The following is a 25331-nucleotide window of genomic DNA, read 5'->3' as shown; positions in this document are numbered from 1 at the left end:
TTTAAACAAACTGGATAGGCTGGAAATAAGGTAATATTAACACATAACAAATAAAAGAAATACAGTATTAGGTTTCATCGTAGGTAGTAATAATAAAACCACACAGTCATCCAAGAGTTGCATTCAGTTTCAGAAGCTGAGCAAAGTCAAGAAACCTGGGGAACTTGGACTAAATGCCAAGAACTTAAACCACAATTACATACAATTCCTCAGCCGCATCACTGGCCACAAATTAAATGTTGATCTAAGGAACAAACAAATGTAATTTTATTGTAAACGAAAATAACTTTAATATGTTAAGCCAAGCCTTGTTGATTTAATGGACCCAACACGGTCTGTGTTTCGGCTGCTGTAGAAAAGCCTTCCTCAGGGGTCAGCCCAGTGGGTGGTGCTTAATAAGAGACTCTTCAAAAGACAAGGCTTAAAGGCTGGAAAAACAGGGTCAAAATGATCATATCGTCAAAAACGCACTGGAAATCCGCACACAGCATTAAAACCTTTTGATTTACATACCGTAAATGAAATGTTTTAAAGTTATTTTCGTTTACAATAAAATTACATTTGTTCTCTAGGTTGATGTGTACTGTCCCTTCTGTAGGGTTTTCTTTCTTCCGTTTGGTTTGTTTGGAAATTAAGGGGTCCTTTTACTAAGATGCGCTAGCAGTTTTAGTCTATGGATGCGCTAAAACGGCTAGCACGCCTTAGTACAAGGACCCCTAAGATAGTAGGTTTACCCACAATGATTATTAGTTCATATGCAATAACTGGATGGCAAGCTCCGCGATGGCGATATCCCCTACAGAACTTGAAGTCTCTGAGCATATGCAAAACAACAGGACATTTACATAAAGTATTATACCAGACTATAAGTTTACTACTTCACATTCCGCCACATCAGAAGATTTTCACGATGGCTGCACCAATGTATGCTTGGGGAGCTCACCTGGACGGTCTCAAAAATCAAGGTCGATGGTCTCCTTGAGAATAATAATAATAGTTTATATACCACAGGATCGTGAAGTTCTACGCGGTTTACAATGATTAAAAGATGTTACCGATTGAACAGACATTCCTCATCAACTTGTTGGAGCTCAGGGCAATATGCAATGCTCTAAGAACATTTTGAGCTCCTATTTCCAATCAAGTCCTCCTAGTTCAAACAGACAATCATCTTTTTTGGGATCAGGCAGCATTATGGGGTAAAGATTTGGAAAAATTGCTTTCGCTTACTGATACTTATGAGGAATTTAGGAGACATCTAAAAACATATTTGTTCTTGAGGCACTTAGGTAGTTGATTTGCAAAATCTTATACAATAACTGATCTTAAGGTTTTTAGTTACTAGTTTTTAACTTTGTAAATTTTACTCAATTTGTAGTACAGTATTTTTAACTATTGTAAACCGCATAAAACCTTTTATTCTTCTTCTTATGAGATGTGGGATTTTGTTTTTGTATTATAAAGTGCTGCAAGCAGGAAGCAACCCGTCTGGGTCTGGTGAGACTTGAGAGGAGGGGCTTGGTCGATACCCGTTCTGCAGATGGCTGGAGGGGGGAGGAGCCGGGGGCGGTCCCTCAGGAGGCTCCGCCCCGTGCGGCTCCGGTCCTCCCTGCATCCTCTCACGTCCGCACTTAACGTACAGTCCGAGGCGGAGCTCGTCGTATTCAAACAACCCGCAGAGACCGTCCCACCGTCCGGGCAGTAAACAAAACAAAAAACACCCCCCCCTCCGGACTTCTGTCCCAGATCAGCCTTCTCATCCCCCCCCTAACCGGATCTCAGCCTAATATGATCCCGGATTTCGGGGTGCTGCTGGATTTGCAGAGCGATCGACCCCCCTTTTCCGCTGGGCAGCAGAGCTGGACTCGCACTTGCCTTCCTTTGCTTCTGGTGGACGTCGAGTGATGGCGGAAGGGGGAGAGTGAAGAAAGACGAGAGAACAACCCCCCCCCCCCTCCGCTGCTCCCACCCCCATGAGCTGCCAAACCCGAAGTCCCGGGGAGGTAAGAAAGCAGATCGGAACCTTACTACTTCTCATGCACTAAGATCCTGGGGATGGAGCAAGAGAGAGGGGCTCGCAATGCCCCCCCCCCACCTGTTTTGTGTTGCGATTTCTTTTTGCATTATTATTTGAAATGTTTTTGCAATTTGCAGAGCTGCCGTCCTGCCCCGTCACGTGATCTTGTTTCTTTCCCTTTTCATTTCGGGGACTTTTCGAAGCTGCTGCAGTTCTGTGCATGGGTGTAGTTATTAAAAACACCGTTAGGCATAGTTTAATGCAAATTTGGGAAAAGCCTGGTCTTTGAACAAGTACAACGGATGCATTCGATATATGATTAGGGCTTAGTGCACTTAAGTAACCATTGCATTAAATATTTGTGGCACTAATGCATGGTACTGAAGAATGTCGTCCATGGGGGTTTCAAGATCGACGGAAATGCAGCTTTGCAAATTAGAGACAAACGCCATAACTTTGCTCTTGTTTTGTCTTCTTGTAAAATATATAAGAATCTGCTCTACTTGGAGCTGCTCTGAGGTGTAATACACAGTCTAGCGTTATTATATTCGCAGTGTGTTTGCTTAAGGGCCTGGCTTTGCCCTATTTCTGAAGCACCCTCCCTGCAATAACTAACTGGGTCTCCAATTAAAGCTGTCTCTCAATCACTCCAACAAAAATACAGTGTCTTTTAGATCATCCTTTTGGGAATGATCTGAGAACTATCACATTGCTCCGGGATTAATGTAAGATTGTGAGCCCTTTTGGGACAGGAATGTACCTAACTCTTGCCCTAGGAGTGATTAGCGCCAGAACTGTGCACTTGTTCATGTGCATGGCATGTGCAGACCACTCCAACGCATGTGCTAATTTTGCGCTGAAGGTAAGTGCAAATTGTGTCTGAATGCATTGAAACGGATTCAGTTCAGAGTGATTCCCAGTTTCCAAGTTTATTATATGCTTGATATACCGTCCATCAAGATATATCTAGACGGTTTATGGTCAATAAAATAAATTTAAAAGGAAAATTAAAAAAAAAAAAAAAAATCACAAAATTTAGTGATGGGGTGGGGAGGTAACATGACTTAAGACTGACATCACAGGGAAGGAAGGTGCAAGAAGTGGCAAAAAAATACATTCAGATAAGAAAAATATAAATGAAGGTTAGTACATTAGGGTCTAGTTCACCTCTAGAGAGGCGTTTGGAATTGAGAACCTGAAGTGAAAATTACAAGGGTCATTTCATAAATAACACACACTATTTTTTAAAAATTTACATGTTTTATTTTTTCCCCAAGTATTTCTTTACAATCCTTCAATAGAGTCTCCCTGCTTTGCAATGACCGAGTCCCAACGCCCGGGAAGATTCATTATTCCATCCAAGACACCGTTTTGTTCAGTTGTCGAATGGCTCGGGTAACGGCGGAAGAAGGCTCTTCCAGAGATGCAAAATGGTGTCCACGCATGGGTTGTATCAACTTTGGAAAAAGGTCGAAGTCTGGTGGACTCGTGTCTGGACTGTAGGGAGCATGAGGTAACACCTCCCAGCCGAATTCGTGTAGTTTTTCAATGACGAGTGGAGAGCTCCATCTTCCCCACGGCCCAAAAAATTTTGACGAGCTCAATCAAAAGTCAAACAAATGATGATTTTTGCTTATGATCATGAAGGCATCGTCCTCACAGACAAAGTTCCACGTGGAAGGAGTGTCACAGCAGTGTATTATCGTGATTTTTTGCAGAAAAATGCACAGTCGACCTCGGTTGCTCTTGGCTGGGCCACTCATTCTTCAAGACAACGCTCACCCGGACATAGGGAATGTCATCATTGAAAAATTACGCTCCTCTTCTCCCCAATTTGCCGTGGCACACCTGAAATCTCAGGAGGCACGCTAGTGTGCCACGACACACAGTTTGCGATACACTGAGCTAGAGAATGACACGGTGGACACAATTTGTCACCGTTCCCATCCCCACGGGAAACCATCTCCATGTCATTCTTTAAGGAGAGAGGGAAGAATCAGAGCATGAACGGGCCCAGCCATTGACCCTCAGAGCCTTGCATTGAAGAATACCGGTGTACAAGGACTGAGGCTGAGATAGACATTAAAGAATGACAGTCTCTGGTATCCACAGCAGATATTGTGATGTCATAATGCCTCATTCCACCAATGCCTAAGAGCCAGCCTCAGCAGTGATGTCACAATGGCTTCACTATCCTATACTTGGCTCACATAAGAATCAGTGTATGAATGGGTCCGGTCACTGACCCTCAAGCCTTACATTGAAGAATGCTGGTGGAGAAGGACTGAGGCTGAGATGGACACTAAAGAATGACATGGGATGGTTTCCCGCAGTTATCCGCAGGGACGGTGATGAATTTTGTCACCGTGTCATTCTCTACTTTGGGCCTCTAGTCTACCCTGAGCTCTTACAGGAAAGATGTGAGCTAAATCCTCAGTTCTGTCCACTAAGTGCTCCTTTTATAAAGGCGCGTGTAATAGAACGCACTAAACCGCTGGACACGCTAGCTGCTACCGCCTCCTCTTGAACAGGCAGTAGTTTTTGGCCAGCGCGGGCGTCAGCGCATGATGAAAAGTCACGCGCATTAACCCCACTAGCGCAGCTTTGTAAAAGGAGCAACTAGGATGGTCTCAGGACTTAAAGATCTCCCATATTACATTACATTACATTAGTGACTTCTATTCTGCCTGTACCTTGCAGTTCTAAGCGGATTACAGAATAAGACAGCTGGACATATCCAGGAAGTTACAATTTAGGGGACGCTTACACAGTAGATGTAGGGGAAATTAAATAGTAGATGCAAAGGGGAGAAATTGAGGAAGGGAGGAGAATTGAAGATTACTAGTAGGGAAGAAGTAGTTTAGGGTTGGTTACTTGATAGGGTCATTGGGGAGATATTAGTAGAGGGGTAGGATGTCAGCTGGAAATTTGCATGGAGGGGGGAGGATGCAAGGAAGAACGTCTGAGCAGGCTGCGCTTATATTCTCCCGAAGAGCGCAGAGAAAGGGGGGACATGATAGAAACATTCAAATACATCACGGGCCGCATTCAGCGACAAGAGGACATCCGCTAAAGCTCAGAGGGGGAAGATTTAATGGGGACACCAGGAAATACTTCTTCGCTGAAAGGGTAATTGATCGATGGAATGGTCTTCCACGTCAGGTCGTCGAGGCCAGCAGCACGCTTGACTTCAAGGGACGATGGGACAGACAGGTGTGGGGTCGCTCCAGAGGAATGTTTAATAGATGAGAGGGAGGGAGGTTTCTTGGGTGGGCAGACTTTGTAATAATAATCCTTTTTATAGCACTACTGGATATATGCAGGGCTGTACAGTGGTGATAAGTGTTCAGATAGAGTGTCCCTGCCCTGAAGATCTTTCTTAGGAGAAAAGAAACTTGCTAAAGCTCACAAGGAACATCGTAACAGTAAATGACAGCAGATAAAAATCTGAACGGTCCATCTCGTCTGCCCAGTGCTAGTCAGTGGCATTTATACTATGTCTTCCTTGGTTCTTAGCATTTCAGTTTCACTAGGCTACTTCCTCCCCCAAACACATTTCATTTTGATTACGTAGAATGATAGCCTCCATCCCACTCCACTGATAGACTGTTTTCCGGATCGTTTCTTTAATGGTCCTTAAGGACCGCAAACCAGTTCGTTAAATTTCAACAATGAATATATAGGAGATTGATTTACATGTACAGTAGACTCTCTGTTAACCGGAAGCAGGAAAAAATCAAAAAAAAATCAAAGAAATACTGTAATACTTTGAAAATACTGTAAAATCAATTTCTGGCGGAAATATAAATATAAACTTGGCACGCCACACCTGAGTACGCCCACATTTTGCAAACCACATGTCTGATAGTTTGTCTGGAACAGTTTATGGTATGGGGTATAGTATTAGGTAGGCCTATTTTAACAGTAACTCTGAAGCAACATTTATCCGGCACTATCAATCCCCATGGGTGCTGGTTAACGGAGAGTCTACTGGACTGCTTCGGTTGTATGCAAATACTGTAAATCCAATGCATACTCATTGTCGAAATCTTGAAAACTAGACTGGTTTGTGGCCCTCAAGAACTGTGGTTGTCCAGCCCTGCCTTAATGCAACAAGTCCTCCTTCCCTGTCATACTACCAAGCTTTGTAATCTACTACTGGTAGTTATAATTTATTTACAGCTGCCAGATGTGTGCAGCACCGTATATTAAACCTGTAAGAGACAATCCCTGCTCAATAGAGCTTACAGTCTGATCAAAACAGACAAACAGGACACACAGGGGCTAGGGAATTAGACACCTGTGCTAGTGAGATTGCAATCCAAAATATCCAGACATCCGACCACCTGAGGAGAATGATAGGAAAGTGAAATGTTCGTTACTAAAAGGCAAACAAACCTGGAGAGAAAAAAACTCCACAATCCAAACGGAAATGGAAAAAAAAAAACCCACAGTGGAGATATCGAGAAATGTTGCTGTGAAGTTTATTCAGTAATCATAAAAGTCTGCGCGATGGCTCGACAAAGTATTTAGATCAATGCTGTCTTGTTAAAATGTTTATTTTATTTTTATTTTTCCTCTAACTCTACTTTTCACTTCTCTATTACCCTCCAGGTACTTTAGTTAGATTGTGAGCCTTCGGGACAGTAAGGGAATTTTTCAAGTACCTTTCTTATTTCTAATCTTAATGTATATTTTCTGTAAACCGCTTAGAACCTAACGGATGTAGCGGTATATAAGAAATAAATTACATTACATTACATTTCGGCCAATATGGCCTGCCTCAGGAGCCTTAAACTGAATGTTCAATTACTTGAGTGGTGTGACGAAGGACTTGTGATCTGAAACTGAAATTCACTAGAACCGCCATTGCTTTAAGAATTGCTGAAGCTGGAAAAGACGAGCAAAGATACAAAATACCGCTCATGCGGCAGGATCATCTGCAGCCGAGTTAGCCTTGCTTGGTGCTCTTTTAGAGATAAGTCCTTTACATTTTTTAGGGCTGTGTAGCATATCGTAGAAGCACGAATAATCTTTAAATTTTCATGTCTTTGTTTTAAGTCGACTGGCCCCTACCTACCTTTTATCTCATTTCATGCTATATAACTCCGTGAGGGTAACCAGGAATTGTAACTTGTTTGCATACCCGAAGGTTTTAGGCCAGTGGTTTCCAACCCTGTCCTGGAGGACCACCAGGCCAATCAGGTTTTCAGGCTAGCCCTAATAAATATGCATGGAGTAGATTTACCTGTCTGTCACTTCCATTCTATGCAAATCTCTCTCATGCATATTCATTAGGGCTAGCCTGAAAACCCGATTGGCCTGGTGGTCCTCCAGGACAGGGTTGGGAACCACTGTTTTAGGCTGTAAATTTAGGTCTTTCTTAGATAGGATGTTCGCATTTCAAGCAAGTAAAAAACAGTCCTGGTTGGATAACTACATTAGCGGAGCCACGCTGTCTTATGGCGCCTTCCGAAAAGAAATTAAGACAGTACTATTTGATAAATTTATCTCCTGATTTGAGGTTTTATTCTTAACATAATAATTTTACTGTACTAACATTTTTACAGTCTTTTTAGTTAATATGTTATATCTTTGGTATCTTTGCTATTAATATTCTGTATTTCGCCGATAATCCAGTTTTTCTCTTTTGTGAAAACCACCTAGAATTCTTTTGATTGTGGCGATATACAAAAATAAAGTTATGTTATGAGATTGTATGTGCCTTTTTCACAGTTAATTTGGTGTGGTTTACACTAATTTATTATCACACAAAAGTGGGTTGATGCTATGATGGTGTGTGATGTATTGAGCTTTCGCTCAAACAAGGGTTGAAGCATTGAGCGCTGAGCGCTTACCTGACTTGCCAATCCACACTGAGGTCTCGCACACAAAACAAAAATTTAAAAGTGTATGTTATAGCTTTATACTAGTGGGTTTTGTACTTTCTCCTAAACTGCTTTCCCTAAAACTTTTTTCATATTATATTATACTAGTATTTAAGCCCGTTACATTAACGGGTGCTAGAATATATGTCTGTCTGTCTTTCTTTATTTCTGTCTCTCCTTCCCACTGTCTTTCTTTCTGTCTGTCTCTCTCCCTGGCCCCCTTTGTCTGTCTGTCTTTCTGTGTCTCTCCCTGCTCCTGTGTCTTTCTTCTTTTCTTTCTGTCTCCCTCCCTCCCACTGTCTGTCTTTCCTTCTATCCCTCCCCCTCCATCTGTGCAGCAGCAGCATTTCCCCCTTCTCCCACTTCCCTGTACAGCAATTGCAGCAGCATTCCCTCCCCCTCCATTTCCCTCCCCCCACACCACTTCCCTGTGCAGTAGCAGCGTTTTCCCCTACCCCCCCCTTTCCCTTCCCGAGGTCTGGCTGGCTCCCTTAGTCCATTGCCGCCCCTTCCCTTCCCGTGGTCCCGACAAACCTGCCGACTGAAGCAGCGTCCGCAGCATTCTACACACGCTGCTTCGGGGCCTTCTACTGCCCTGATTTACTTTGGCAAGTCCCTGATGACCTCATCAGAGATGCAGCAGAGCAAATCAGTGCAGTAGAACACCTTGAAGCAGTGTGTGCAGAGTGCTGCGGTTGCTGCTTCAGTCGGAAAGGGGGAGCGGCAAGGGACTAAGGGAGTCGGCCAGACTGCGGGAAGGGATGGGAGGGTCAACGGGGTTCGGGTGCTTCGAGTAAGGGTGTGACGGGGGGGGGAGCTGCCGACGAAAAAATTACTTACTGTGAGTGAGGGGGGAGCCAGCAAGACCGCAGGGACCTTTTTATGCACGCATGCGCACTCCTGCCTGCCACGGACATATGGATCAGGGAACATGCAGGCAGGAGTGTGCATGCACGCTTAGCGTTTTATTATATTAGATTGTACTATAAATGAAACACCTCATTCAAGTATGAATTTTGGCGAAGATACCGTACTCTGCGTGTTTCATTTATAGTAGGTCACACCAATCAAATAATGGAGTTTAAGGCTCCTGAGGCAGGCCATTTTGGCCGAAACACGTGCGGGTCAAGCCAACGTTTCTCGATATCACTAAAAGGCCCCACTATCCAAAAATCTGACTTCAGTTATAAATATTAATATCAAAAAAGTCTTTTTCTTATCTTTTCAAATGTGCCTGAGCGGATGATAGCCATCTTTTAAGGCGCGCCAGAGCCGATTGCCCTACAGAGTCCCCCGTTATCCCGATTTCTCAAAACTCATGGCGTGTGCAAGCAGTTAGGGGTCCTTTTACTAAGGCGTACTAATCAATTTAGCACATGCTAATACACCCATTATATTCTATGGGTAGCACGCATTAGTAATTTAACTTAAATCACGTAAGAGTTGCCATATTGGGACAGATCGAAGCCCCAGGTCACAAGTACCTGGCGAGGTTCTAAACAGTAAAACAAGTGGATTTCCCCGAGTCTCTTTTAATAACGGCTTGTGAACTTTTCTTTTAGGAAGTTATTCAAACCTAGCCGTTCTATAGCCCAACGAGGATAACTAGGAATTCCAATCTATTTGCTTATCCAAAAATTACTGGCTGCGGATACCAGACTTTTTTTGGATAGGACTCTTGCATTTCAAGCAAGTAAGCAGCAGTCCTGGTGGGGTAATGCTGTCATATGGAGCATTTCGAAAAGTTATTAAGTCAGCGTTGTTTGATAAATTCATTTCCTAAACGTGGATATTACTGTTAACAAAATTAGACATTGAACATATTTAAGAAACTTGTTGTATTTTTAATTATTTGTACTGTATTTTGCCGATTGTCCAGCCTTCTTTTGTGTAAACCGCCTAGAAATGGTTTGATTATGGCGGTATAGAAGAATAAAGGAGTGCTTTTATCAAGCCGTGCTAGCGGGGTTAGCGCATCGGACATTTCATAACGCGCTAACCCCCGCGGCCCACTCAAAAGCCTGCTCAATGCAGGCGTTAGCGGCTAGTGTGGCGGGCGGTTTAACGTGCGTTAAACCCCTACCGCAGCTTGAGAAAAGGACCCCAAAGTTTTGTTATGTTATTATATCAGCTACCACACCTTAGTAAAAGGACTACTAAGTGTAGAAATATTTTTTTCCAGTTTGTTTTATATCTACTAAGTAGCTTCATTCTATCTCCCCTAGTCCTAGTAATTTTGGAAAGAGTAAACAAGCAATTCAGTTCTACCTGTTCCACTCCACTCAGTATTTTATATAGACCTCTGTCATATCTCCCCTGAGCCGTTTCTTCTTCAGCCTTTCCTCACCGGGAAGTCATCCCATCCCTTTAATCATTTTCATCGCTCTTTTCTGTACTCTTTCTAATTCCACTATATCCTTTTTATGAGATGTGGCAACTGGAATTGCACACCCTGGATTGTTTCAAGGGCATTATAACCTTCTCATCTTTGTTTTCCATTCCTTTCGTGATAATTCCTAACGTTCTGTTCGCTTTCTTGGTTGCTACCGCATTCTGAACAGAGGGTTTCATCGTATCCTCAACGATGACATCCAGATCTTTTTTCCTGGACTGTGACTCCTAGCGTGGAACCCTGCATTCACCCTACTTCAAGGGCTTCCCCCCCCCCCCAGTCAGGTTTTCAGGATATCCACAATGAATATTCCTAAGAGAGATTTGCATGCAGAGGAGGTCAGGTGTGCAAATTTCACATGAATATTCAGTGCGGATAGTCTCAAAACCTGAGTGGCTAAAGAGTCTTCAGGGCATGTTTGGGAACCACTGTTCTACTTATAGCTGAGATGCAAGTTTACTTGAGGAAGAAAAAATTGTTAAACCTGAAATGAAAACTGTCGGGTTAATAATTACATACTGTCGTTTGGAAAGGAAAGTGTATTTAAGGAGGAGCTTTGGTACATAGCACCAAGATGATAAAAGAGGATGGAACTCCTCTCGTATGAGGAAAGACTAAAGAGGTTAGGGCTCTTAAGCTTGGAAAAGAGACGGCTGAGGGTGAAATAGGAGTGAAGCCTACAAAATCCTGAGTGGTGAAGAACGGGTATAAGTTGATCGATTTTTTTTTTACTGCATCAAGATTTACAAAGACTATAGGGGACGCTTGATGAAGTTGCAGAGTAATACTTTTAAAACCAATAGGAGGAAATATTTTTTTCACTTAGAGAATAGTTAAGCGCAGGAATGCGCTGCCAGTAGATGTGGTAAGAGCGGTTAATGTAGCTGGGTTTAAAAATGGTTTGGGAAAGTTCCTGGAGGAAAAGTCCATAAACTGCTCTTGAGACAGACATGGGAGAAGTCACTGCTTGCCATGGATCGGTGGCATGGAATGCTGCTCCTGTTTGGGTTTTTGCCAGGTACTTGTGACTTGGATTGGCCTCCATGAAGATGGGACTAGGCTAGATGGAACATTGACTTGATCCAGTCAGGCCATTCTCATGTCCTTAAACAGAGAAAAGGTGCTTCAGTATTACTTGAGTATAGATCAGGGGTTCTCAATCCTGTCCTTGGGATACACCCAGCAAGTCAGGTTTTCAGAATATCCACATATGTATGAGACAGATTTACATATAAAGGAGGCAATTTGTGCAAATCTGTCTTATGTGTGTTCGTTGTGGATATCCTGAAAACCGAACTAACTGGGTATATCCTGAGGAGTGGGTCCTGGATGCACTAAAAATGGTCGCTCTAGCCGAGTGGGTCACGGTGGGCTGATTCAGAGTCTGATTTTAAAACCAGGGCTGTGGAGTCGGAGTCGAGGAGTCGGAGTCGGAGGAAATTTCGGGTACCTGGAGTCGGAGTCAGAGTCAGAAGTACAAAAAACTGAGGAGTCGGAGTCGGAACATTTATCTACCGACTCCATTTTTGAACTTGGCATACCAATCACGAGCGATTCTTTCAGCTATAGCACCCACTATATACACAGCACAAATGTTGCGAGCAGCTTCTGCGGCCTTAGAACCTTGATTAAAAGCAAAAAGAAGGTGGTGTCGAAAATGCTCATTTCTCTCAACTTGACATTCAATTTTAACGATCTGAAAATTAACCAGTGTTGTGGAGTCGGAGTCGAGGAGTCGGAGTCGGAGGAAATTTCGGGTACCTGGAGTCAGAGTCGAGTCTGAAGTACAAAAAACTGAGGAGTCGGAGTCGGAACATTTATCTACCGACTCCATTTTTGAACTTGGCATACCAATCACGAGCGATTCTTTCAGCTATAGCACCTACTATATACACAGCACAAATGTTGCGAGCAGCTTCTGCGGCCTTAGAACCTTGATTAAAAGCAAAAAGAAGGTGGTGTCGAAAATGCTCATTTCTCTCAACTTGACATTCCATTTTAACAATCTGAAAATTAACCAGTGCTGTGGAGTCGGAGTTGGAGTCGAGGAGTCAGAGTCGGAGGAAATTTCGGGTACCTGGAGTCGGAGTTGCAACGTTGCAACGTCAGAGGGAAGGCTTTCAGATGAGGCACGGGATGTGCAAGGTGCAATTAGTACTATTATGGGGGCGGGGTCTGGGGTGGAGATTGGGTAGAGATGGGCGGAGTCTGGCCCATGACTTAGCCCAGTGTTCTTCAACCGCCGGTCCACAAAATAATTATTTTATTTCTGCCGGTCCATAGGTGTAAAAAGGTTGAAAAACACTGGTCTAGACTGTGTTGTCAGTATTATGGAAGTAATTGTGCCTCACTTGCTGACCTCTGTTAATTATTTAACAGACGGTTGTTTCATTTAGTTATGAGAGCAATAGGATGGGGTCTATTTAGTTTTCCTCCAGAATTTACTAGTAAATTAAACGCAAACGTATTGTTTTCGAATGTAACATGCAGAGCGCAGAGCTGGCAGAAATGATGGCGTTCAGTCTTCTCCAGAACACCGTTTACTTAAAAATGTTAACTTGCAAAGGATTGGTTCTCGTTGATGGAGAAATCACAAGTGACCCAGTTATGTTAACACTGGCTATTTGCTGGATTTTCTGGGACTTGGCTTCTCTCCACAGATACCAGTAGCTTACCAGTTTACAGCAGAGCAGTGGCAGCATTTTTGGCACACCCAAGCATAACCAATTGTAAATACAAAACCTTCCTGGACAGAACTTTCATGCACCAAGCGAACAAATAACAACATTGGCTAGACAGGTACATTAATAAAGCCGAACTGACCTACAAAGCTTTTAGAAAACTCATAAAAACTACCTTATTCGACAGATATATCACCTAAACAGAACCTCACCAAACACTCTGTTTCTTTTCAAAATGCCCTCTGAAATCCTAAACGAGCAGCATTTGTAATTTCAGGACCTTTCTTCTAATATGTCGTCCCCCCCACCCCTGAATCTCTAAACAAACTATATATTGTAATTTTCATTTTTTTCCTTTTTTTCTGAAAGCTGCGACTTTTCTTTAGAGGTCTGCTCTGAAATTCTTAGCAAACAGTATATTTTGTAATTTCGATTTCTCAAGTCCCTAGTGTACTCTGTACTCCTTCTACATATTGTAAATCGCTGAATGTCCAGCTCTCTTGAATGTAAACCGCCTAGAAGTCGCAAGATTGTGCCAATATAGAAGAATAAAGTTATTATTATTATTATGTTCCATTTTAATGCCATTGCAGTTTGTTGATCTGGCTTCTTTCATTCATGCAGATCTCTGCGGCTGCCTGCGAGACTAACTGATACAGGGGGCTGCTATGAAGTTCAGAGGGCCTTCGGAGAACCAGAGGCTTGCTTTTATGTTGGAGAATGCCCTAGCTGTGGAAAGCAGGCAGTGGAAAGTGCCGTTCTTTCAGAACTGTACAATCAAGGTACTGCTTACTGCATTTATTTTGAAGATCTGTGTAATTGTTACTGGGCAGCAACCAGTGAGTTCATTTTTGCTAATGAACCACCCCCGCTCCCCTCCCCCTCCCCCTCTGTTCTCCAAGGACTGGGGCTGTTATGGAAGGTGGGGGGTCTCATCCATTGCAAACCATACTCAGGGTGCATGCTTACTGAGTCCCACAAAGAGCTGCAGCCTCTGGCCAAGGATTGTCACTGAGATGACTGGCCACATAAAGGGAGAAAGAAACAAGACCAAACCAAGGGGACAACCCCCCTAGGTAGTTAAGAAGTGCCAGGAAGCTAGAAGCCCAGAGGAACAGAGAAGAGAGCTCTATTGGCGCTGGACCAAAGATACAGGATTTTCCTACTAGTCTTGCCATCAGGTTCTTGTCAGCACCGACATGTGGTACAGCTTTTATCCGCTAAACGCAGCACGTGGTAACCTGGAACTAAAGGTCTGAGATTTACACTTCATGTTCCATTTGGAAGTCCCAGAGACAGCACTTGTTGGTCAGTTACATACTCCAGGTCGGGGAGGGAGGTAGGCGTATTCTCTGCGTCGCAAAACATCTGATGAAAGTTAACACAGGCTTAAGCACCTGCTAGAGAAAGGGTCTCAAAGTCCATCCTCGAGGGCCACAATCCAGTCGGGTTTTCAGGATTTCCCCAATTAATATGCACGAGATCTATTTGCATGCACTGCTTTCATTGTATGCCAGTAGATCTCATGCATATTCATTGGGGAAATCCTGAAAACCCGACTGGATAGCGGCCCTCGAGGAGGGACTTTGAGATCCCCTGTTCTAGAGCCAGTATGAGGATCTGCTGCCTCTACCATTCCCCATCACAGAGAGTTCAGGCAACTGCTAAGGGTACCAGATTTTGCCAGCGCATATTACCCACTTTAGACCTGCAAGCATGTGCTGCCTCAAAAGGGGCATCGCAGTGGTTCGCTGGTCTTTCTGTCTGGGATTTTTAGCAACCTTCCCCCCCTCCCAGCAAACCCTGAAATCTGTTGGTTGTCCAAATCTTAAACCTGGGCCTGGGCCGTTCCCACGTGATGTTTGTGTTCAGAAAATGCTGTTTATTGCTCAAAAAATACCTGCAGGTAAAGTATGCCCCTGTTTCCCTCAGGGCGCTCGTCCGATGGTATGAAATGTACTACCTTTTTCTGTAAACAAATCCTTAAAACTGCAAATGTTTGTCCGAGGTGCCGATTTCTGAATTGCATTAGCTTGAAATTCAGCTCCCAGGCCCCTGCTGTGTTTCTGTGGCAGGAAGGTAGTCCCAGAGGTTTCCCTCCCCCAGAACTGGTTTGCCCACTTGCTGCCACTCTGGACTGCTTCAGCACAGCATTCTTAACCCTTGCTGTAACTCCATTGTTCCTGCCAGGGCACGGACATCTCCCCATTCCATTATGAGCAGGCGGTGCTGTGGATTGGAGAACTGACTTCCCAGTTCCTGTTTCAGCCAGAAACGTTTGCCCTGGCTGTCAACATTCTGAACCGATTGCTGGCCTCGGTGAAGGTAGGCTTTCATTTCAGCTGCGTTCCTTGCCTCTAAAGCATGCATACATTATTAGAAAGAATTGGGAGGTGTGCATTTCATATGGTAATAATAGACTTCAGTGAATCAGCCTAGGGCTGACTTTGCCTTAAATTGCAGACTTATTAGTTTTCTATGGATGTAATGTTTTGACTATTGCCCTGCAGTGCTAAGTTTATTAAATATCATTGCAGGGCAATATACAGACATCCAAATTCCATAAAGTCTGCCTAAAGCTAGATGTAGGCGCCTAACTTAATTGGCGCCAATAATTGACACCTTGTAGTTGTAATTGAAAGTTAGGGGCACAGAGTGGTATGCATCTAGTCCAAAGCACCTACCTAAAAGTGGGTGTGGTTAGGGGGGTGGATCATAGGCGTGTTTTCATAGAAACATGATGGCAGATAAAGGCAGCTTCCACTTTCTCCCCCTCTCCCTATTGGCTAAGGCTCTTTCCAGATGCATTGTGATGTCATAGAATTTTATGGTTATAGAAACATGATGGCAGATAAAGGCCAAATGGCCCATCCGCAGCATCCACTATCTCCTCCTCTCCCTATTGGCTAAGGCTCTTAACATTTGCATCTCCTCTTCCTATTGGCTAAGGCTCTTTACAGCTACATTGTGATGTCATAGAGCTTTATGGTTATAGAAACATTGTAACATGATGGCAAAGGCCAAATGGCCCATCTGCAGCATCCACTATCTCCTCCTCTCCCTATTGGCTAAGGCTCTTAACATTTGCATCTCCTCTTCCTATTGGCTAAGGCTCTTTACACCTGCATTGTGAGGTCATAGAGCATATGGCTATAGAAATATTTTGGTACATGATGGCAGGTAAAGGCCATTCTGCCCATCCGCTATTGCCTCTCCCTAAGGTGTCATTCTGTGCAGAACTTAGGCGCACGCATTTAGGCTAAGCAATCCCGGACATAAATAGGGTGCACCTAAAAGTATGTTAGTATGCATAGCGACATTTAACGCCACTGTTCCTAACATAGAATCACACTTAACGCAGCCCTAATTGGCACCGATTTTTTAGGTGATATATGTAGAATCAGGCCCAAAGTACACACACACTTTTTACCTTACCAAGCGTTTTCGTACGCATCGTGATTTCTGAATTTTTGGATAAGGCTGATTAATTGAGTAGTGAGCCACTGGACAGTACCACGGAATAGCTGGGCAATAGAACGGCCCGAGATTTCTGCTTTATCTTAATGCTTAACCCCGTTCCATGCAATAGACGCATTGGTTTTGTAAGTACAGTGGTACCTTGGATTACAAGCATAATCCGTTCCAGGAGCATGCTCGTAATCCAAAATGCTCGTTTATCAAAGCGAGTTTCCCCACATGCTCAAGGCCCAGCATAGGAGGCAGATCTTCGGGCACCGGCAGGACATGCTGGTGCCGGTGCCGGTGCCGGTGCGGAGGATACACTGAAGTAAGAAGAGGGTTCGGGTGGGTTGGGGAACCTCAGGTCTCGGCGGGGGGGGGGGGTGCGGCTAGCAGGGGGGGCGCTCGCAAATCGAGGCGCGCTCGGTTTCTGAGGCGCCGATTTTGCCAATGTTTTGCTCGTCTTGCAAAACACTCGCAAACCGGTGCACTCGTAAACCGAGGTACCACTGTATTATGAAGTGCACCAGACACATTTTATTGATCGAGGAAGCCAAAGAGTCTTTGCTGACATCTGTTGGGACCCGAAGCACGCAGCCCTTGATTTTGGACCCGTGTCATTTTCACTGTAATACAGAACGAAAACGGGGTGTAGATAGTAAGATCCAAGGATGGCTGCCGTCCTGTGACGCTTTGCTCTTTACTCGCTTTATGTAAGAAGATGGTCATTCGACACCTAACTGCCTCTCACTTTTCTCACCAGGCACAAGTGAAATATCTCCATTGCATTGCCATCTCTTGTTTTCTGCTTGCTGCTAAGACCAGTGAAGAAGACGAGGTTAGTCCGTTTTACTTGGAGGAGCTGCACGTTGAGGCATTAGCTCTTCAGCAGGAAAGCTGGACTGAACATTGCTAGACAAGGAAATCAATTGACTGCAAATCACTATATCACCAAGAGACAGTTTGTGTCCCTGCTCAGAGAAGTCCCAGAAATAGAATTAAGTTTTGCAATTGTTTTAAGAAATGTAAAATTCAAATCTTTCAGCACGCCTTCAGATTTTAGCTTGGTCTTCTTAAGTGCAGGCTGGTTCACTGCAGTACTAGTGGTGTCTTTTGATACAGCCATCAACTGGGCCACAGTTCAAACGCCAAACAATTCAACCGGGAATATCCCAAGCAGGCACACTTTTAGCCAGGAAGAAACAAGCCAAAACTGCAGAAATGTACAACGATGTAGGCAAAATTTATTGTGACAACCAAACTATATATTAAAACCTTTTTACCAAACAGGGGACCCAACACGGTCCATGTTTCGGACAACCTTCATCAGGGGTCCATGGTAGAAAAAGGAAAAAACATATGTCACAACAAATGTTGAAAAGTATATAATAAAGCCAAACTATAATAAAGCCAAAATAGCGATTTTTACTATTCACAGTGACTCTCGGCGTTACATAACATCAGTTTGGCTTTATTATATACTTTTCAACATTTGTTGTGACATATGTTTTTTCCCTTTTCTACCATGGACCCCTGATGAAGGTTGTCCGAAACACGGACCGTGTTGGGTCCCCTGTTTGGTAAAAAGGTTTTAATATATAGTTTGGTTGTCACAATAAATTTTGCCTACATCGTTGTACATTTCTGCAGTTTGGGCTTGTTTCTTCCTGGTTGGTTTTTTCACTGCAGACAAGGTTGGACTCCCCTCTTTTCGTTTCTGACACTTTTAGCCAGGGAATCCCAGGTAGTTTCAGCTACGGAGCTTGTACCCAGCACTGGAAGCCACCAAAGCAACTGGGAGAACAGCCTCCTGCTGCAAAAAGCTACCACAAACTGATTTAGAGCAAATTATTTTATTTATTTTTAGTATTTATAAACCGCTTACAGTCTAAGCAAACGTTTTTCGCGGCACATTATAATTGAAATTATAAAGTTGCCAAACCAATAAAAAAATTAAGAGTTATTTATTTAAAGTTTTTTAAGCCATGTATGGGTGAACAACAGTGAAACTAACCCCCCCTTTAAAAAAAAACAACACAAACGTAGCACGGTTTTTAGCGCTGGCTACGGCAGTAATAGCTCTGATGCTCACAGGCATTCTCTGAGCGCTGGAGCTTGTTATCGACACGACTGGTGCTGAAAGGCACGCTACGGTTTTGTAAAAGGCGGATAAAGTAATAGAATTGCTAATCAGTGCGAGGGATGTTCTTATTTTGAGTGCAAATTAACTCTAAATGCGGCTCAATAATTGACACGCAAACATGCACTTCATCATTCACCATCTGTAGTCATTCTCTTTTTTTTTTTTTTAAATTTAATTTCTGTCAAGAGCTGAAAATCCAAGTTTGCAAAGATAAGACGATCCAAACGGTAACAAAGCCTCGGTTGCTTTGTTGCTCAAGTTAGGATCACTACTGCATAGAAAAATTAAAATTAATTTCCGTTAGTTTTCGAGGACCAGTCGCGTCAAAGAATGATGCTTGTCTGGGCGGTTGTATCCTTATGCACGCAGAGGCTCATAAAACTGACAAACTTATGCGCACGCAACCTACATGTCATCTAGTGTATACTTATGAAGGGAATTTTGTAAAACAAAGCAAAATTCTGGAATCTCTTCGGGGCAAACCAGTTTACATTCAGGTACTCGAGTATTTCTCCCTATCTGTCCCGGTGGGCTACCAATCGATGCTCCCTCGAAGGATTGTCCGGGGGCGTGCAAATTTTTTTTCATGTGAGCGACCAAGTTCTAAAACCCAATAATTTTCCAGATTTGCAAGTATTTTTTGTGAGCGACCCTCCTGGAATTTACGAGCGATTGCTTATGTGCTCAGCTTAGAGCAGTGGTCTCAAACTCAAACCCTTTGCAGGGCCACATTTGGGATTTGTAGGTACTTGGAGGGCCTCAGAAAAAAATAGTTAATGTCTTATTAAAGAAATGACAATTTTGCATGAGGTAAAACTTTTTATAGTTGATAAATCTTTCCTTTTGGCTAAGTCTTAATAATAATATTGTAATTTATAGCTAAAGAGACATATGGTCAAGAAACTGCTTTATTTTACTTTTGTGATTATGATAAATGTACCAAGGGCCTCAAAATAGTACCTGGCGGGCCGCATGTGGCCCCCGGGCCGCGAGTTTGAGACCACTGGCTTAGAGGGAACATAGCTCATAATCTGACGTACCTGGGGTAATGGATTGTCAAGTGACTTGCCCAGGGTCACAAGGAGAAGCGCTGGGCTTGGAACCTGCAAATGCTGAGGCAGCAGCCCTAACCACTAGGCCACTCCTCCATGCCACAGGCAGTAAATACCACTGAGCATACTGAGGGGGAAGGGGGAGAAGGTTACCACAGTGTGAGAGAGTTCGACAGCTGAATGAGAACAGGAAATGTTGTGGACCTATCTCGTGCCAGCGATGCAGGGCTGAAGACTGAACCAATGTAGGGCTCTGTTACCAGTGCTCTTACTCAAATACATTTCCAGTTCTTCATCTCCTCCGAGGTGCGCTCTCTCTCTCTCCTCTGTTCCTCTGCACTCCGTCTTTTCCCATTCATTCTGATGGTGCTCTGCAGGCTTAATCTTAAGCAAACAAGCACCCTGTGACCCCCCATCATAACATAAATACAGTGGTACCTCGGAATCCGAACGCCCCTAGAACTAGAACGACTTGGAATCCAAACTCTTTTTTGTAGTAAATTTTGTCTTGGAATCCGAACGCCCTGCACATTGTATGTGTGTGTTTGTGCCCCAGAATCTGAATGCTGCTTTGGAATATTTGTTAATATTTTACCTTAAAATCCAGCGTATTTCCTGTTAAAATTTGAGTTTGTGGGACCCAGGAACGGATTAATCCAGTTTCTATTATTTTGAATGGAAAAAATTGTCTTGGAACTCGAACGCTTTGGCACTCGAACGGGGTTCTGGAACGGATTAAGTTCAGATTCCAAGGTATCACTATACATTTTAAAACTCCCACCAAGAGGACCCCCTATGGTTCTATCTGCCAGAGAAAAGCAGAAAGATGAGAAAGAAGCAGACCACGGTGGACTGCCGATTCGACCATCTCAGAAATTGATGACCTTTTTTTCAGGGTCTTCTAATGAAGATATTCAATGTTTTGGGGCATGGTCTCATCTAGGTCCAGAGTTAGGGGGCCACTTTTTTTTTTTTTTTTATCCATGAAAGATATCAAGCGGGGACCAGTTGACATGGAGTTACCTGTAAGAAACACCTGCACAGGAGATAGGGAGAATACTGACACCACTGTGGACACCCACCTTCACTCCCAGCAGAAGCATGAGTGAAAGGGCCCTAGGCACGTGATAAGTTTGCCTATGCCTTGCTCTTGCCCCAAATACAGTACATAGTAACATAGTAGATGATGGCAGATAAAGACCCAAATGGTCCATCCAGTCTGCCCAACCTGATTCAATTTAAATTTTTTTTTTTTTTTCTTCTTAGCTATTTCTGGGCGAGAATCCAAAGCTTTACCCGGTACTGTGCTTGGGTTCCAACTGCCGAAATCTCTGTTAAGACTTACTCCAGCCCATCTACACCCTCCCAGCCATTGAAGCCCTCCCCTGCCCATCCTCCTCCAAACGGCCATACACAGACGCAGACCGTACAAGTCTGCCCAGTAACTGGCCTAGTTCAATCTTTAATATTATTTTCTGATTCTAAATCTTCTGTGTTCATCCCACGCTTCTTTGAACTCAGTCACAGTTTTACTCTCCACCACCTCTCTCGGGTGGTGGAGAGTACAACTCCTCCCTCCGTATTCGCAGGGGTTAGGGGCAGAGCCAGCCCGCGAATAACTTCCAGGCTGACTCTGACCCACCCCTTCCTGCCTCCCGGACCGTACCTGGTCTAGCGGTGACACGGGGCAGAAGCGATCTTCTTACACTCCTGCTCCGTGCAGAGCCGTCATCGAAAATGGCTGCCGTCAGTTCCCGTTGTCTCGTGATCGCTTCTGCCCCGCGTCACTGCTAGACTACCAGGTAAGGTCGATTCACTAAGGAGGGGGTCCCGGCCCCAAAAACCGCGAATAGTTGAAACGGTGGGTGCCGAAACCACAAATAAGGAGGGAGGAATGTACTTTATATGCATCTGCAAGCATTGGAAAGGACTTCCCAGATGTGACCTTCAGTCTGATTTGATGCCTGGCAACCACACAATGAGGGATTTCCACCCCCCCCCCCAGACCACAAGGAGCCGCTATGGGATTTGACCCTAGGTTCAATGATTCCTAGTCTGCTGCCGTAACCATTATGGGCTCTAATATACCACGCAAAATACCCTTGCTCTTAGCCACATCTTGCAGATGGTTGGGAGACAGAAGGAGGCCATGTTTTCCTTATTACAAGGTCCTTCACAGATAACAGGGTTTCTGTTTAGTTTTGTTTTATCTTAGCCTGCTGCTTACATGGCCACTATCGGCCTACTGAGCTCCGGAAGGAAGCTGTCATTGGTGCAATGCAAGTGTGACGAGCACTGGCTGTAAACCTGAAAGACTGTCTGGAACCTGAGGTTCAGCCTGTCACATTTTGCAGAATACAAATTCCTTTGGAGTTGCTGCCCCAACCCTCCCTCCCCCCCCCCCAAAAAAAAAAAAAAGTGACTGACAACAAGGTCTTGCTTTAAACTGTTCCACAGTACATCTAAACCAGGTTCAAACCAATACCAAGATCTAACATTTACGACTGGCTTTCCAGAATGATCTTTAAGGAAGGTATAAAGAATTTTTTTTAAAAAGATAAAAATCCAACAATTCATTTTACAGTTCAAAACTAGTTCCCACCAGCGTTTTTTGCTCATCCTTAATGCCCTGGAAACTTCTACAGCTTGCCAGTAGAAACCAAATACGGGCACATTTGTAGGAATTTGTTTTCTAATTCCTCCCACAGGATTCAGTCCCCAAGGGTACCTCTAAATTTGAAACGTTTAGTAATGTTTGCCCTACTCTTCTCAAGTAGGCCACGTCTGGCCTCTGATCCTGGAAACAAAGATCGTTTTGAACTTTATGCTCCGCAGCACGGCCATTTATTCACCGGACTACCATTTTCACCTCAATCTGTGCCACCCTTGTCTTTGTGACCCTACATAAGGCTTTTCCCAATGCTTCACATTCATAATCTTCTTCTTCACAGAATTCTGCGAGATGCCATAGCTCAGGGATCTCAAAGTCCCTCCTTGAGGGCCGCAATCCAGTCAGGTTTTCAGGATTTCCCCAATGAATATGCATTGAAAGCAGTGCATGCACATAGATCTCATGCATATTCATTGGGAAAATCCTGAAAACCCGACTGGATTGCGGCCCTCAAGGAGGGACTTTGAGATCCCTGCCATAGCTGGTAACCTGCCTTTATGCCATCCACCGCAATAAAAGCAACACACGCAGTAGTCATAACACACAGCCTCATATGATTTATTAATGTGGTCCTGTCAGTCAAGAAGGACAAGAAAACACAGGAGTTTGATTGACCTCACCACTTGGGTTTTTGTTGTTTTTTTTTTTCTTTGTTGTAACAAGGTACTGCCATCAGTGAAGAAGCTGGCGGTGGAGAGCGGTTGCAAATGTTCTACAGCGGAAATTCTGAGAATGGAAAGGATCATTCTAGATAAACTTCACTGGGATCTATTTACAGCAACGCCGGTGGATTTCCTGAACACGGTGAGTTTTCCCCGCAAATTCCAAACCAGCAACGTTCCTTCTTGTGCAACAAAATGGAGCCGTTTGCCAAAACGAGCGGGGAGTCTTTTACTAAGGCGCTAAACGCTAACGCGCCCGTTATATTCTACGGACGCGTTAGCATTTTAGCGCGTGCTAAATCGAGCTAGCGCGCCTTAGTGAAAGAGGGGGAAGATTGGAAAACATCCCTGTGCGTGTGACGTTTTAAACTATTTATCAGTCTTTGAAGAACGTAGAAACTTGAGTATTCCATTTGATCACTAGACTTCCATTTTAAAGGACAACTAAATCTCTTTTAGAAAGATACCTAGACTATGTCAATAATAAATATTTTTTTTTCCATTTTAAATAGACAATGCAAAAATATTTAACTCTGTATTCCATTCTATTCTAATACTGTACATAAAAGGCTGTCAGCTGTCACGACACTTTAAACAGAGATTGGCTTAGAAACCTTTCTTATCTGGAAACCATCAAGTCATAACACTTCTGGCACTTGATAATCTGTCGGGTTTTCTTTAGGGTTTGGTCCTAGATTGGTTTAAAGTTAGGGCTCCTTTTACGAAGGTGCACTAGCGGTTTTAGCGTGCCGAAAATCTACCGCCTGCTCAAAAGGAGACGGTAGCGGCTAGCGCGCGGTAATTCAGCGCACGTTAAGGCCCTAGCGCCCCTTCGTAAAAGGAGCCCTTAGTGTATGTGGATTGGGGTGATGCCGGGAACATAACGCCCCTCACATCCTCGGCCTTTATTTCTTGCTTCCTAGGTCTCCTTTTGTCCTCTTTATCACTTTTGGCATTAAAAATTGTCCGCCTTCCATTATGGCTGCGGTCCCCGCTTTAAACCTGCCCTGAGTTCACCCTTCAATGGTTTGTGCTCTGTTCGTTTTTGTTTTCTGTGTATTTAGTACAATTTGGGATTCTGCTAAAGGGCAGCTTGGCAGCTGCTCCTCAAATGGGGAGAGATTTTCAGAATACCATTCAATTAAAACAAAACCAAAAAAAAAGATAAACAAACACCCAGAAAGGAGAATCCCCGTTCTTTGGGTCATTGAAATCCTTGGCGGGTTTTTTTTTGTGATTTTAGTTGCTTTATCTCCCCAATGTCACTCTTATCTAGTGGAACCAGTAACGACTCGCTTCCTCATAACCCTGAAGCAGTGCGACTCTTCCCAAATGCCCACTTGCAATCTTCCAAGTCTTTTAAAACAAGAAACCATTTGGATAATAAATAAAATATTGCAGTTAGCTCAATATAGTCAGAAAATACAAGGCCTTTCACAGTTGTTACAAGCTCAAACGGTTGAATGGTTAGTAAGTACGTCACTGACCGACTCGCACATGGTGAAAGGGAAGGATTGTTCCGGGCCTCCTGGTGCAAATCCGTGTTAATTTGCACTTTTGGCCAATAACACACGTAAAGTAGGATGTCCACAGTTGAGCTTGGATGTATTACATTGATATATCTACTTTCCTACCATTTCTTTCAGTTCCATGCCATGGTGATGTCCAGCTGGCCCCAGCTGCTCCACGGACTTGCTCAGATGAATCCTTCCCGCCACGTTGCGTTCTTGACTAGGCAATTGCAGCACTGTATGGCCTGCCACCAGCTGGTGCAGTTTAAGGGCTCCACATTGGCCTTGGTGATCATCACTTTAGAGCTGGAGAGGCTGACTCCCGATTGGTTTCCTGTTATTACCGATCTGCTGAAGAAAGCACAGGTACAAATCAAAATAGCGTTTGCCAAGGCTGAGATGCAAATTAGAGAATGACACGGTGACAGAATTCATCACCGTTCCCGTCCCCGCGGATAACCGCGGGAAATAATCCCATGTCTTTTTCTAGTGTCTATTTCAACCTCAGTCCTTCTACACCGGCATTCTTCAAAGCAAAGCTTGTGGGTCAGTGGTTGTGGCCATTCATACTCTGATTCTTATGGGAGCCAAGGATAATGAAGCCATTGTGACATCGCTGATGTGATTGGCTCTTAGGCACTGGTGGAATGAGGCATTATGACATCACAATATCTGCTCTGGAATGTTGCTGCTCAATCATTCTTCAAAGCAAAGCTTTTGGGTCAGTGGTTGTGGCCATTCATACTCTGATTCTTATGTGAGCCAAGGATAATGAAGTCATTGTGACATCACTGATGTGATTAGCTCTTAGGCACTGGTGGAATGAGGCATTATGACATCACAATATCTGCTCTG

At 43.9% G+C, this 25331-nt stretch overlaps 2 protein-coding genes across 6 annotated transcripts in view; one reads left to right on the top strand and one right to left on the bottom strand.

The window, feature by feature from the left end:
- The first annotated feature begins 1641 nt into the window (after positions 1 to 1641).
- Positions 1642 to 23247, top strand: CCNI2 (cyclin I family member 2). Its single transcript, XM_033927354.1, has 5 exons — positions 1642 to 2003; positions 13603 to 13760; positions 15169 to 15303; positions 17201 to 17275; positions 22967 to 23247. The coding sequence occupies exons 2-5, from the start codon at positions 13647 to 13649 to the stop codon at positions 23207 to 23209; spliced, it is 567 nt and encodes a 188-aa protein (XP_033783245.1). The 5' UTR covers positions 1642 to 2003; positions 13603 to 13646; the 3' UTR covers positions 23210 to 23247.
- SEPTIN8 (septin 8) overlaps positions 22838 to 25331 on the bottom strand; it is a 78356-nt gene continuing 75862 nt past the window's right edge. For 3 of the 5 annotated variants that reach the window (XM_033927349.1, XM_033927350.1, XM_033927347.1), the window contains exon 10: positions 24662 to 24827. In XM_033927349.1, the coding sequence (XP_033783240.1) occupies positions 24662 to 24827 (166 nt within the window). Of the gene's footprint in view, positions 24828 to 25331 lie in introns of all 5 variants that reach the window. The other 2 variants (XM_033927346.1, XM_033927348.1) reach the window with 2 other exon arrangements.

This window comes from Geotrypetes seraphini, chromosome 18 (assembly GCF_902459505.1).
Source record: "Geotrypetes seraphini chromosome 18, aGeoSer1.1, whole genome shotgun sequence".
NCBI lineage: Eukaryota > Metazoa > Chordata > Amphibia > Gymnophiona > Dermophiidae > Geotrypetes > Geotrypetes seraphini.
Note: the sequence above shows the minus strand (reverse complement) of the source record. Positions and strands in the feature narration are given on the sequence as shown.